The sequence below is a fragment of the Salvelinus sp. IW2-2015 genome, linkage group LG23 (assembly GCF_002910315.2).
Source record: "Salvelinus sp. IW2-2015 linkage group LG23, ASM291031v2, whole genome shotgun sequence".
NCBI classification, from domain to species: domain Eukaryota; kingdom Metazoa; phylum Chordata; class Actinopteri; order Salmoniformes; family Salmonidae; genus Salvelinus; species Salvelinus sp. IW2-2015.
Window position 1 is genome coordinate 46,351,367 of NC_036863.1, and position 13,889 is coordinate 46,365,255.

At 41.6% G+C, this 13,889-nt stretch overlaps 1 protein-coding gene across 1 annotated transcript in view; it reads right to left on the bottom strand.

The window, feature by feature from the left end:
- The window catches only part of LOC139022929 (sphingosine-1-phosphate transporter SPNS2-like), a 45,198-nt gene extending 37,567 nt beyond the window's left edge, over positions 1-7,631 (bottom strand). Inside the window, exon 1 of the mRNA XM_070434687.1 lies at positions 7,145-7,631. Coding sequence (XP_070290788.1) covers positions 7,145-7,376 — 232 coding nt within the window. The 5' untranslated portion in view covers positions 7,377-7,631. The remainder of the gene's footprint in view (positions 1-7,144) is intronic.
- Between the last annotated feature and the right edge of the window lie 6,258 nt (positions 7,632-13,889).

A 13,889-nucleotide genomic window follows, 5' to 3' on the forward strand; every position in this document is an offset into this window, starting at 1 on the left:
GATAAAACAACAGAGAGCCCACTACAGTAATGTAATGGCTGGGAGCACAAGGACCTTTTGATGGAGGGGCAGGCAGGAGGAAGCTATGGCTAAACGCAGCCTGCATTCTGCTCTGTGTCCGCTCTCCTTTGACACCTCACCACTCAGCTACCGCTATACTGCAGTCAGCCCCTCCCTCACACAGCCACACTTGAAATGAGGGGAAAACCCCGAGTGTGTGTGTGTGTATGTATGGGGTGGGATACAGTACAATGGGCACCTGACACGAGGAGAGGGGCATTTAAGGGAGGGATAGATGGAGGGAAAAGGAAGGGAGTGGAGGAAGTGAGAGGAAGGGAGTGAAAGAGGGCGACTGGAAAATAATGGTCATCATGTCGACGTTTCCAGGGCTGTTGTGTCCTCTATACTGATCCATCCTACTTGGTCACACAATGGCAAAAGAGAGCGAGAGATGCTGTGGAGAGAGGGTGGCGGCATATACAGTCAGGAGTGAACCACACAACATTAACCACAGTACCCCTCCCCCTGAACACTTTACTACCAGCACCGAAGATGTACAGCACACACTAATTACCCTAACACCATCACCATCAACCATCTCTGTCAGAACACAGCAGGAGAGGAGAGGAACTTTGGAGACGGTCCTTTTAGGTAAAGGCGGAGAGAGTATAGGTTTCTGTTGTGTTCAGTAAATCAGTCCAGCCAGGTCACTGCGCCCTGCTCCCCTGCTTCCCTCCTTGCTCACCCTCTTCTCCCTGCCTCTCTCTCTCTCCGAGGGTCTCGTGCACATGCTGCACATGCATAATGCATCAGGCAGTGGTCAGGTGCATTGAAGGGAACCCCTCTCCCGCTGCAGCACATGCACTCAATGGAGAGGAGACCCCCTCTGCACCACATGCTGCACTCACCGATGCAGCTTCCCAACCAACAAGGGTTGGTTAGTGCTGAAATCCACCTGCAGCCCCTTCCCTCCATCTCTTCCATCTCTTTTTCTCTCTCTCTTCTCCTTCCTTCCTTCCCTCCCTCTATCCATCTCTCTCCATCTCTCTTCTGCTCCTGTCACGGCACTAGAAATGCCTCCCCAGTATTCATCTACAATATACTGTAGTGTCTGGGAAGAAAATTAAATTGTTTGATATTCACCTCGCCAATCATTATGTTCTCTACAGCACTGAAAGCGCAACGACCGGATGCACATGATGGAGGAAGGAGCGGAGTCACAAAAGCCAAATTGAGATGTTTTCCAGTCCACTAATCAAGTGTTTGTCATGAAAATCACATGTGCAGTTGTGCACATGTGAGAAAACTCCACATCTCAAAATGTCAATTTCACATGTGGAATTTCAGGTTCACATTTTTTTTTACAAACGAGGGCTCATATTGAGTGTATTTGCATATGTACATATGGACCGCGCTAATGGTTTAGAAGGTTACTTTTTATGAAATGTTTATCCAATGGCTGCACGCTAACTGCTAGCTAGCTTAGTGATTGGCGATATCTAGCCCTCCATTTCGTCCTAGCTAGCTATTTTTAGCTTCTGTCCATTGGTTTATGCTACATGTAATACACAGGACTAAAAAGGGATTTAAATAATGTTTTTGAAAATGTGTGAATGTGTTTGCTGGAATTAATGTAAACTGATTCAACAATGCGATGTAAAAACAAATGGACATTGTGAGGTTAAAGAAAGTTTTGCGTCACTTAATGCAAAACCCTCGACTTCGGCGATGTCATTTACAAAATAGCCTCCAACACTCTACTCAACAAATTGGATGCAGTCTATCACAGTGCCATCCGTTTTGTCACCAAAGCCCCATATACTACCCACCACTGCAACCTGAACGCTCTCGTTGGCTGGCCCTCGCTTCATACTCGTCGCCAAACCCACTGGCTCCAGGTCATCTACAAGTCTCTGCTGGGTAAAGCCCCGCCTTATCTCAGCTCACTGGTCACCATAGCAGCACCCACCCGTAGCACGCGCTCCAGCAGGTATATCTCACTGGTCACCCCCAAAGCCAATTCTTCCTTTGGCCGCCTCTCATTCCAGTTCTCTGCTGCCAATGACTGGAACGAACTGCAATAATCACTAAAGCTGGAGACTCTTACCTCCCTCACTAGCTTTAACTACAGTGACAGCACCAGCTGTCAGTGCAGCTCACAGATCACTGCACCTGTACATAGCTCATCTGTAAATAGCCCATCCAATCTACCTCAGCCCCATACTGTATTTATTTATTTATCTTGCTCCTTTGCACCCCAGTATCTCTACTTGCACATTCATCTTCTGCACATTCTACCATTCCAGTGATTAATTACTATATTGTAATTACTTCACCACCATGGCCTATTTATTGCCTTACCTCCCTTATCCTACTTCATTTGCACATGCTGTATATAGACTTTTCTACTGTATTATTGATTGTATGTTTGTTTATTCCATGTGTAACTGTGTGTTGTTGTATGTGTCGAACTGCTTTGCTTTATCTTGGCCAGGTCGCAGTTGCAAATGAGAACTTGTTCTCAACTAGCCTACCTGGTTAAATAAAGGTGAAATTAAAAATAAAAATAACATCCTGCCAGCCGTATATCTGCCTGCTTGAATGGCGAATAGATCAGATGCACATGAAAACGTGAAATGACCACGGGAATCGATAAAACATAGTTTAGAGAGGCATAAAAACAATTCATTCAAAATAGGTGAATCTTTCCTTTAAACCTCATACACTACCAACTTGGGGTCATTTTGACCCCAGAGGCATATTTGCTATCCTAGCCCAAAGGTGGTTTATTCAATGATTTTCCATTTTCATGACTTTGTCAATCAACTTGTTCTTAAAAAAATCAAAATCATTGTTTAGTGTTTCTGTATCAAAATGTACTTTGGGTTCATTTGACCCCAACCAAAAACACCTAATCCCACCTATAGTAAATTGATGGATAAGGCCTTTATTTAAATCAAGGTTTCTCTTCTCTGGAGACATAATAACAAGTTATCCATACCACCAGAGGGTGGAGGGGGACTTGTATCAGTGATTTTGCCCAGATACACAGTGCACCTGCAGAGATGGAGCCCCTTATGTACTTGCCAATGGTTATGACTGGTTATAACTAGGTATGATCATGTACAAAATCTAAATTATCTTACATATATGCTTAGTTGCAGTCAAAACATAAAAGTCTGTCAGTGGTATGAATACTTGGTAGAACTGTAGTATAGATACCAGCTACTCTCTGAATGTACACATAGTGCTGAATTGGTGTGTACCCCCCCCCCCCCCCCAAATAGTTATTCCTAAAATTTCCTCCAATATTATATATGTGCAACTTGTTATGGTATTTGGGTTGCTCTAACATTTGGTTTGAAGTGACATTGATGCTTTGAGCATGCTTTTTGAAGCATTTAGCCCTTTTTTTGTAAGGGCAGGAGAGGGAGGTGTGAATAGAAAACAGCTATGATGATCCGCTCACTCACTCCCATTGTTATTGTATTAGAACTATGTTTTACCTCTTAAGAGAAGATTGACAAGGATGTGGATTTTCAAACGACCTGCATTGTGTTTGAATGGTGCTTCCATATGCTGAGGTTAGATATGCAACTGTACATCGACACATTCTTGGCACAGGGAAGGAAGAGGCTACCTCGGCTAACTCTCTCTCCCATTGAGAATAGATCATTCAGAAGCTCGCCTCTGTTGTTCCGTCTCCAGTGGTGATATCTATCTAGCGTAAAATCAAAGGCAGAACTGCCTCTTAAACAATAACCCAACTGAGAAGAGATCCCCCCCCCTCGGTGTGAATCTGAATTTGATGATATATTCTTTGACAGAAGCCCTACATACTCACACCTACCTACTGACAATCTCCCTCCATCTGGTACACTTTGAAGACACGTGTTCACAGTAAAGCATAAGCCTTCATCTGTACATTTTGTTCTATCTGAACTGGTTGTCAACTGAAATACCTGGGCTACTAAATGTGAACGTGTTTGAATATAAAACACACTAAATATTATGCAAATGAATATCTAAATATATTATAAAATAGATGATATGGATGATATATTTAGTCAGTGCAGTACTTTACTCTACAGTAGGCTACACAATATCACTCTCTCTACTATTGTATGTCCTCCTCGCAATGAACAGACTGCTCTCCTTGCTGCGTGCTGCTGCAGTATGTTTAGCCCCTTCCATACAAACCAACAAAGTCCTGCACGTGGTTCGGAAGAGATGCGTAAAGCTGAATTCTATTGGCATCTCCTTCACTTCCATAATGGAATAGAATGCGCAGGTCCAGTGATTGATTTTGCGCAATATGAGGACGACATTTGCACACCGCACAATCTGCAGTGACAAACAACACATAATATCATCACAGCCTCATTACTAATGCATATACGTGTCAAAATGAATCTAATAATCCACATGGTGATTTAACACGCCACTGCTATACTGTATCTGCTATAATTGATTATATTGGGGGGGGGGGGGGGACATCTCTGCTCCTATAGTCCACGGAAAAGGTACAGTGGAAACATCTGCAACATAATAAGATGGAGAGGATAGCTGTGCCAAAAATGCTATCAGCCTACAATTTAAACTCCAAACAAATAATGGATTCTTCAGACAGATATTATAATGATGTTAAAAAATGTACCTTAAATTTGGGGATTTTGGAGAGCCAGTGACGAGACGCATTCATTTTGATCATTTTAATTACTTTAATTACGTTCTATTAGTCACCGATGAAAACAATGAGAATAAGACACTTCGAGGCCATTAGCAAACTGAAAATGACATCCTGATAATCGTCCCAAGATTTATGTTAATATCTTCTTTTACACCTGAATAACTTAAGTCACAGTATTGCATTATTTTTGGACAGCTCATTGTAATATGCATCCTTTCACAAAGTAGTATTCCAGCACTTACTATAAGGAGGTGTATCATGCGTCAAATTTAATTGAGCACTCAAAGGAATGTATTGGTTAACTGCAGTGTGGTTTCTATGGAAACGTGGTAGGTCCAACCAGAGGCAGGGAGGGTTAGATTAAAGTAACTGTCCAGTGAAAATCTCATTTTTAAATTCTCATATCCGGCTTGCTCATACCAAATTAATGTTGTTGACTTTCCTTGTAGTTGTGGCCAAAGCATAAATTAGAGAAAAAACACTCAATAAAACCATCTCTAACTTGTTTTTGAAACAAACTGTATAAACATTTTTTTTTTTTTATAAAAAAAGCTTGAAATTTGGAAGGAACATGATATCCTCTTTGGCCAAGACAGGCCTGTGATTGGTCCAGCAGATTTTTCCTTTTTTCCAAATTCTCTGGTGGGGAGAAGGATCTTTCTCGAGAATAGGGAAGACACAGGCTCGGAAGTGTGCACTCACTTCACACAAGCAAGCTAGCTAGCAAGCCACAGCTGGCGTTAGCAAAAAGGACAGAGCCAATGGAACAACTACTGTATCTCGCCAGTCACTTCTATCTCAAATGACGTGGTTTGTAAGAGTTGGCCTGCTGGCAATTTACAAGCAGTTTGCTAACGTTAGCTATCGTGACTAACTTAGCTTGCTGGCAAGCCAACAAGAAAGCAGGTCCTCCACACACCAACCATCTCACCATTCCCGTCTATTTTAAATCTTATTTGTAGGTAAAAGTTATATGTCAAGAGGAAACCTAATTAGCTGTTGTTGACTCATATAGGTAGCAGAAGTGGCTTCACGACTAGCAAGTTAGGTAGCTAACAACAAAAATATCAGGAATATAGTGATAAAGCAAAGGACAGAAATGAGTCTGCATTTATTGCTGTTCTAGTATAGTGTCCTAGTAGTTTCATTGTGCGTTTCCAAATCCTGAATCCATCCATACTATTTTACTTGGTGCGGCCGGGCTCGGGCAGGATGCCCCAGTAGCTCCATGTTGTAGCTAATTTGAATATCCAAGTGTATGTGCGTCTCATTGACTGAGCTGTCAAATCAAATATTTGTGCCCTGCTTTTGAACATGCTTAATTAACATTTTTTTGCAAGTACATTTATTTAATTCATATTGTAACAAACTTGAAGGTAATATTTCATAGGAATCTGGAACACAAAGTCTCATAGTAGGATTTGTTAATTATTCAAAAGTGTTTTTCAAAAGTATTGGTCTTGTGTGAAAACGCCAGCAGGGAAATCATGATCATATGCATAGGGAAGGCAACACTCTAGGAGAGAGAGGGTGCTTCACATTTCCAAGGAAGAGTATTTTCTTCCCCACATCTGATGTGACAGTTGTGGATGAATAAACACACACATTTTTCATAACTTTGATTAAAATGCAGCAAAGTTTAAAACACTTTCAGTGTGAGAAAACACCCTCTTGGGCTCTTTACGCAATAGATAAGACCTTTTTTCCCAGTATTGTTGGTGCAACTAAAAGACACTAAATGGGCCAGAGACATAACATATGGACATCCTCTGGAAGGGTCATCAGAGACGGAGCATATCAGAAACGCGGTAGGCTATGTGCACCTCTTTGTATATTTATTTTGATATCTATTTCGATATACACAACCTTGTAATTTTAACCCTATTAATAATTAGCATGGGTGCTTTGGGTCTTATAGCGGGTATGCTTTTTGGTCTTTTCTCCCCCCTAATTCCAAAGCGCTTCAAATCCTCTGAACAGTAGCAACCGCACGGCAGCAGCCTCCCTGAGTGTCACAAGGCGATGTGCGATTATTTAGGACAGTGCCAATCAATATCTCAAGGCCCCTGCTCTTTCCTGCCTGATACCCCACAAATAAAAGGAACTGATATATTTGATTGAATCACCTTTCACCATATCCTGCCAATAAACGATCTATGTGAGAATAGCCAATATTGAATATGGAGACTACATTGTTGCTTCTTTGTACAGTGAATAGCCACGACTGCCCACTGCGCGTGGGCAATCGAGTCATTGTTCGATTGCTCTCATTGGAGAGAGCAGGGTTTACACAAAGTAGGCTAATGTAGCCTGTGTTCTAATTTCCCTGTACATGGGCTGTATAGAAGAAGAAGAAAAACATACAATAAACAACATTAATTCCACACTTGCGCGATGGTCCCTCATTGGGATGTGATAATTGCATTTACACAAAGATAAATGTTAGCCTCTTACCTGCCACAGTGTATCTGTCCATGTAATTGAGCACATTCCCAAAACTGAGAATCCCAGCCGCAGCCGCCGGAGACCGGCATCTGAGCAGCGCGGCTCGGAATTTCTGCCCGGGCTTGCAGGGATGGAGGTCCGGGTTGGATTTCAGTCCAGGACTCATGCTGCCCGAGAGAGTGTGCACCTCGTCAGAACTGCTGCAGCCCTCTATCTCGCATCCATCGCTCTCCACACACATCTTCTGACACGACAGATCCAGCGCAACAGAGAATCAGCCACCACGCACAGAAGGAACAATTGATCAACGTTAGGTAGCCGAGTAAACGGTTAGAAATTCGCCAGCTGTGATAACTCGCAATACAAGATTAAACGCGTTGAAGATGTCGTCTTGTTAAGTGTTTGAGAGGGAGTCGCGTCTCGATCTGGCTCATTTTACCAGTACACTGACAGCACTGACCGGCTCTTGCACTCCTCAGGTTTTTCCCTGAGTACCATGAAGTCCTAGTGGAGGGGGTGTGACCTGGCTTAAAAACTCCGCCTCCTTGAGCCCCGCAGCGAATGAACATATTGGCACCTGATGTGTGGCGATAATGCGGGGAATTGCAATTTCAGTGAGGTGTAATTTCCAGTGGCGATTTTAGCATGTAAATCTTGGTGAGGCAAAAAAACGCAACACTAAACAATACATTAATTGCACTATAACAGTGACCACAAACTGTTAGGGCCTACATAAAGCTGTCGCAACTGCAGTCCCAACACCTTACCACTGCTACAGTTCATTCAGCCTCATTTACTGCCTTTAAAAACATAGCTGATATGGCTGACATGCTTAAACAAATGTGGTTTCTACTGACAATTGAGATGTACAAACTATGGCATACGGAGACGACAAGCGGATAAGAGGCAATCCGTCATTTCGATTAAGACAATGAGTGAGAGACGACAGACGTAGTCAATATAACTATTTGTTCAGCACGTTTGAAATGTACAGCGACAGAATGCAGAACATGGGCCGTTCTTACATTTAAACAGACAATGAAAGCTCTTACAATATTCGATGATTACATTTCTCTAAAACAGGTTATAGGGAAACAAGCACACTCCGGCAACGAACGATGTGTTTACAATACCGCCTTAGTGAAAATAGACTAAATTATTCGGGTGAGGCACATGGGCTATTAACAGTTTACTTCTCAACATACACTTAGTATTACTTTCTTAGCTACGGTATACATATCTCTCTGGCAAGTTCCCAGTTGTCTTGAACTCAGTTAGCCACTGATTCCTTCCCAAGCCACTCATTGTTGAATTTGCGATTTCCAACTTGTGTAATATTTATGTCCAATGGCCGATGAGCACAGATACGTTTTGTCTCTAATTTCTCTTCATATGACTAGGATTGAAAACGATTTGATTGTCGACTTGACATAACCTGATTCATGGTTATGCTTGCTAGCTAAGATTTTGAAAGTATGATGTTGACATACTGCCGCAGCATCAGTCCAATCAAAGCTACTGTAGATATAACGTGATTTGATGTCATTCTATCTGTGGCCAATGACCTTGAGTCTTCTTGGATGGGCACTTCTAATATAACTCTATGGCAGAACCCAAGGGGCTAAAATTTTCGAGCTCTAACCTTAGAATTGGGGATGATGTACTGTCTCATGAGTGACAGAAAACTGAGCCAATCATCACAAAAAACTGAGCCAATCAGGAACAATTCTCTGTATGCTACTCTCTGTTATTATCTATGCATAGCCACTTTAATGACCCTACCTGCATGTACATAATTACCTCAATTACCCCGACCTGCCACATTGACACATTGACTCTGAACCTGTACACATTGACTCTGAACCTGTACCCCCCGTATATAGCCCCGCTATTGTTATTTACTGCTGCTCCTTAATTGTTTGTTTTTCTTATCTCTTACTTCTTTAAGGTATTTTCTTAAAACTGCATTGATGGTTAAGGGCTTGTAAGTAAGCATTTCACTGTAAGGTTGTATTCTGAATACCTGTTGTATTCGGCGCATGTGACAAATACTATTTGTCCATTACTCAAGAAAGCAAAAAAACGTAGCATTGCAGACTGCTCCATTGACAATGAATGACTTCCTTCGGAACCAAAGAGATTGATGCATCTGATGGACCTCATGATGCGGCAAAGAGACTGGTTGCATCATTACATTGCCGTATTCTTCTCAATCCAAGCGCCACAGCACAACAAAAATAATCATGATACACTTTAGCGACTTCTTCAGTGGTGTATTTATTTACACAGGTGCCACACGCCACAAGCTAGTCCGGGAGAAATTTAAATTGTTGCTGGCATCCGGTCCGCTAATACAGGTCTAGTAAAGGTCCAGTGCACTACTTTTGTGAGATTTCTTTTTTTTGTTGTAATTATTATTTTGGGGTGATTCATATTTATTTTTTTATTTATTTCAGGGGGTGCTGCAGCACCCTCAGCACCCCTACTTCCCGCGGATATGGTTGCAGACTTGCAGATTGCCTCTCAATTAGAGGCTTTTGAGGTGTTCGGCAACAGAATGGAGCTGTTAGCCTTCAGGCATCTAATGTGGCAACAATGTAAAATGTGCTAGAATCAGTGACACACTACAGGTTTACTCGGGTTATACCAGCTGCAGTGGAGGCTTCTCAGAGGAGGAAGGGGAGGACCATCCTCCTCAGTGAATTTCAGAAAAATCTAAATAGTGAAACATTTAAAAAGTTATCCTTTTTGGATTAAACTATACAAAATATATTCACGTCACCAAATAATTGATTAAAACACACTGTTTTGCAATGAAGGTCTACAGTAGCCTCAACAGCACCATGGTGTAGCCGGAGGACAGCTAGTTTCCGCCCTCCTCTGGACACATTGGATTCATTACAAAATCTAGGAGGCTCATGATTCTCACCCCCTTCCATAGATTTACAAAGTAATTATGACAATTTCCGGAAGACGTCCTTCAACCTATCAGAACTCTTGCAGCATGAACTGACATGTTGTCCACCCAATTAAAGGATCAGAGAATGTAATACTGAATGCATACGCTACAGGTAACTAGGACTGCAGTGCATAAAATGTGGTGAGTAGTTGACTCAAAGAGAGAGAAATACAATAGTTGAACAGTTTTGAACAAACTAATTTCTTTAAAAATTAAGGAGAAGCAAGAGAGAGAGAGAGAGCGAGAGAGAGCTAGATATATTTAATTTTGTTTTTACTGTCACTTACAGAGCTGACGAATGCAGCTATCTAGTTTAGCCTACTCAAACACCCGGCTTAAACAGAGAGGGATGCTATGTTACCTAGCTGGCTATGGCTATCCAACACTGAAACTCTTCCAAGACAAGGTAAGCTTTTGGTTTTATTAATTTATTGCAACCGGAGCCCACCGATGTAACTACTAAACTGCTTGCTAACTCTACACTGTACTGTATGATTGCAGAGGGATTACTAATGCGTTCTAGTAGCTATGTTGACTTGAAGTTAGCTAATATGGTGACAACAATGTGGGCTGTGTGTAGCGGTTATAATATGAAGGTTTGGCTTGGAAAGGTTTTTTCACCTGGTCACAGACAGCTGATGTGTTATGCACTGAAGTCCACAAGCGAAGGGAAAAGGTGAGAGGAGTAGAGCGCGCGTAGATGCAAGAAGCAATTATCCAATGATCATAGGGCTCTGTTTGTATGTGGCTGCTATGAAAGTGAAATGTGTTTGCATGTGATCAGGGGTGTATTCATTCCGCCAATTCTGTTGAAAAAAGTTTTTTAACAGATGCAAACAGAATGAAACCGGGATAAACATACCTGCATTTGTCCAATAGAAACTCTTGTTTGAAACTTTTAGACTAATGATTACACCCTAGATCAGCTAGATGCAGGCAAGGTTGTGCAAGGCGGTATTGAATCTGTCAATGTCTATCACCTTGATTACACAAATTTCTCTTAACCTGTGCACCTACTATACGTTGTAGACTTTAATTCATAGGCTAGGTTGTAGAAACCTCATGATGGGTATAGGGGAAATTCTAGCATCATATTAACCCTTAACCTATTGATGTTACATTGACCTTGATGAATGGAATATGAATGACATCCAAGGCAATGCTCATTAAAAAAATTATCATCCTCCCTCATCTTAAACTGTATCGACCGCCACTGGCCTGATGTCCACCAGAAGCATATGCATTTTGTTTTGCCGGATGTCTAGTCCCCATTTTCCATACTTAACGAACATGTGCTTTGCTTTTCAACTAGTTAAAAACTAGCTAGTAGGAGTCTGTGTGTGTTTGTACCAATGCACGAGCAAATCACGAGTTGAAAATATTGAGCGCACACGGTATACAGAATGCACCGCTGCTCTCGTGCAGCAGCCCCCAGCGTAGCATTGCAGACTGCTCCAATGACAATGAATGACTTCCTTCGGAACGCAAAGAGATTGATGCATCTGGTGGACCTCATGATGCGGCAAAGAGACTGGTTGCATCATTACATTGCCGTAGTCTTCTCAATCCAAGCGCCACCTCACAACAAAAATAATCATGATACACTTTAGCGACTTCTTCAGTGGTTTATTTATTTACACAGGTGCCACACGCCACAAGCTAGTCCACACCGCAAGCTAGTCTGGGGAAAAAATAAAATAGTCTTAATGGCATCCGGTCCGCTAATACAGGTCTAGTAAAGGCCCAGTGCACTACTTTTGTGAGATAATTTTTTGTTGTTGTAATTATTATTTTGGGGTGATTCAAATTTATTTTTTATTTCAGGGGGTGCTGCAGCACACTCAGCACCCCTACTTCCCGCGGCTATGGTTGCAGACTTGCAGATTGCCTCCCAATTAAAGAGGCTTCTGAGGTGTTCGGCCACAGAATGGAGCTGGGAGCTTTCAGGCATCTACGCACATTTACGCCTCGATCAGACCAACAGCATTATTGCATCAATGCCGTGTATTCAATTCTGCAGTCAAACTTTCTAATTATGTAATCCAACATTTCTACTGGATATGTGTGCAACAAAAGTTCAACATTCACCTTTTGCTACTATTTCTGTCAGGTCTAAATATACAATTTGTTACATATGTTGGATGTATCCAAAGTCTCCAAGTACTTATGCACCACATAGAACACAGAACACACTGAAACTGCATCTGCAATGCTGCAAGGTGAGCAAGTACTTCTGGTGTACCAAAACGCAATGATGCTGTTGTGTGAACAAGGCGTTATTACACGTAATTGTAGTTCTTTGTTAAAGCTGATGAGAAAGAATACTGATGATGTTTTGCGCTGATAACATAGCCCAGCGTATTAGGCTTTTCTATCACCAGTGTGATGGACCTTGGACTTTGAGATAAGCTTAGGCTATAGTCATTTTGCCATGGAGTGGAGAGAAATGTTTTGCAGTCTTAAAGCTAATTTCCTGCAATTCTACACATTTTGCCATGACTTATGCCATGTTAATATGATATCTGAGTGAGAATGAATAACAAAATCAATGGGGGCCTCCTGGAAGTTATGGCCCCTGGGCACGTGCCCAGTCGGTATTCGGCCATGATTGCTACATGTTTGGATAGCTGGCTAGACTAACTAGCAATCACATTTTGTATTGCTGACATGGCTAATTAAGTGACTGTCAGTGACTGACAATAACAAAAGAAAAACTGATGATGCACAACTACATTGCACCTGGTGTAATTACTCACAATAGTACGTTGAGACCCAGACTGAGTTCCTGGAAAAATATATAATGCTTACATTTGTGGCTTTTTCACACGATATCTAACAGTGTTAATAATGTACCGTAAAGTCACTCCACAGCTAGCTTGAAATGTCGCTAATGGAGCTATCCAAGAGGTACCTTTTGTATTGCGCATTGTCAAGAAATGTCACATACAGCCTTTCAATATTCAGTTACACAGTTGTTGAAACACACAAAGTATGTACCAGTGGCTGTTTTGTTATTCTTTTGATAAAGGTCCAGTATAGTAGCCCATGCGAACCCATTTGTAAAAACATTAAATCCATCAAAATGTACATTGTGTCTTGACCACGTGATGCAGGGTTGAGATGGTGTGTTCAGCACACTGGACAGCTCTTGTGTGATCTAGATTTTTTTTAAAGACAAATGATATTCTCACGGGTGACATAAGGAAGATCTTCGTAGACACATTGTTCCTAAACCACTGTTATGTTTTCATTGATCTTGTTGATTCCACAACATACAGAATATCAATTTCGAACATTATCCACCCACATGGTTTCGACTGATGTCGTGTTTTCATGTTGAGGAGATCAGAGGCGCTCACCCCATGTTAACTTTCTCCCAATATGCATAATATAGACAGCTTCAAAGGATACAACCGTTCGATTGTGAGATCAAATCACTTTCGATGGAGCTAATCGATTCACAATTGTCATCAAAGCCCGTTCAAAAATTGAAACGCTCAATTGAATATTAGCTATACATGAACATAGTTTGATCTCTTTTATATTAGCTACTGATTTTTAGAAAGGTACGGATCATGTCCATGCTGTCTTGTCTCTAATTTCAATATATTACATTTTTGGGGGTATTAGGCTAATTCAGTATATTATTACTATGAATTTAAATCAATCTCCAACGGTCACTTGACTCTTTCCTTTGTCAGACAGACATTGGTGTTTTAGGCCCCTTGCCACCTATTCAATTCAGATTTCCCAATGGCTTACACGAGCAACAGTAAAGTTATCAGGGACCATTGT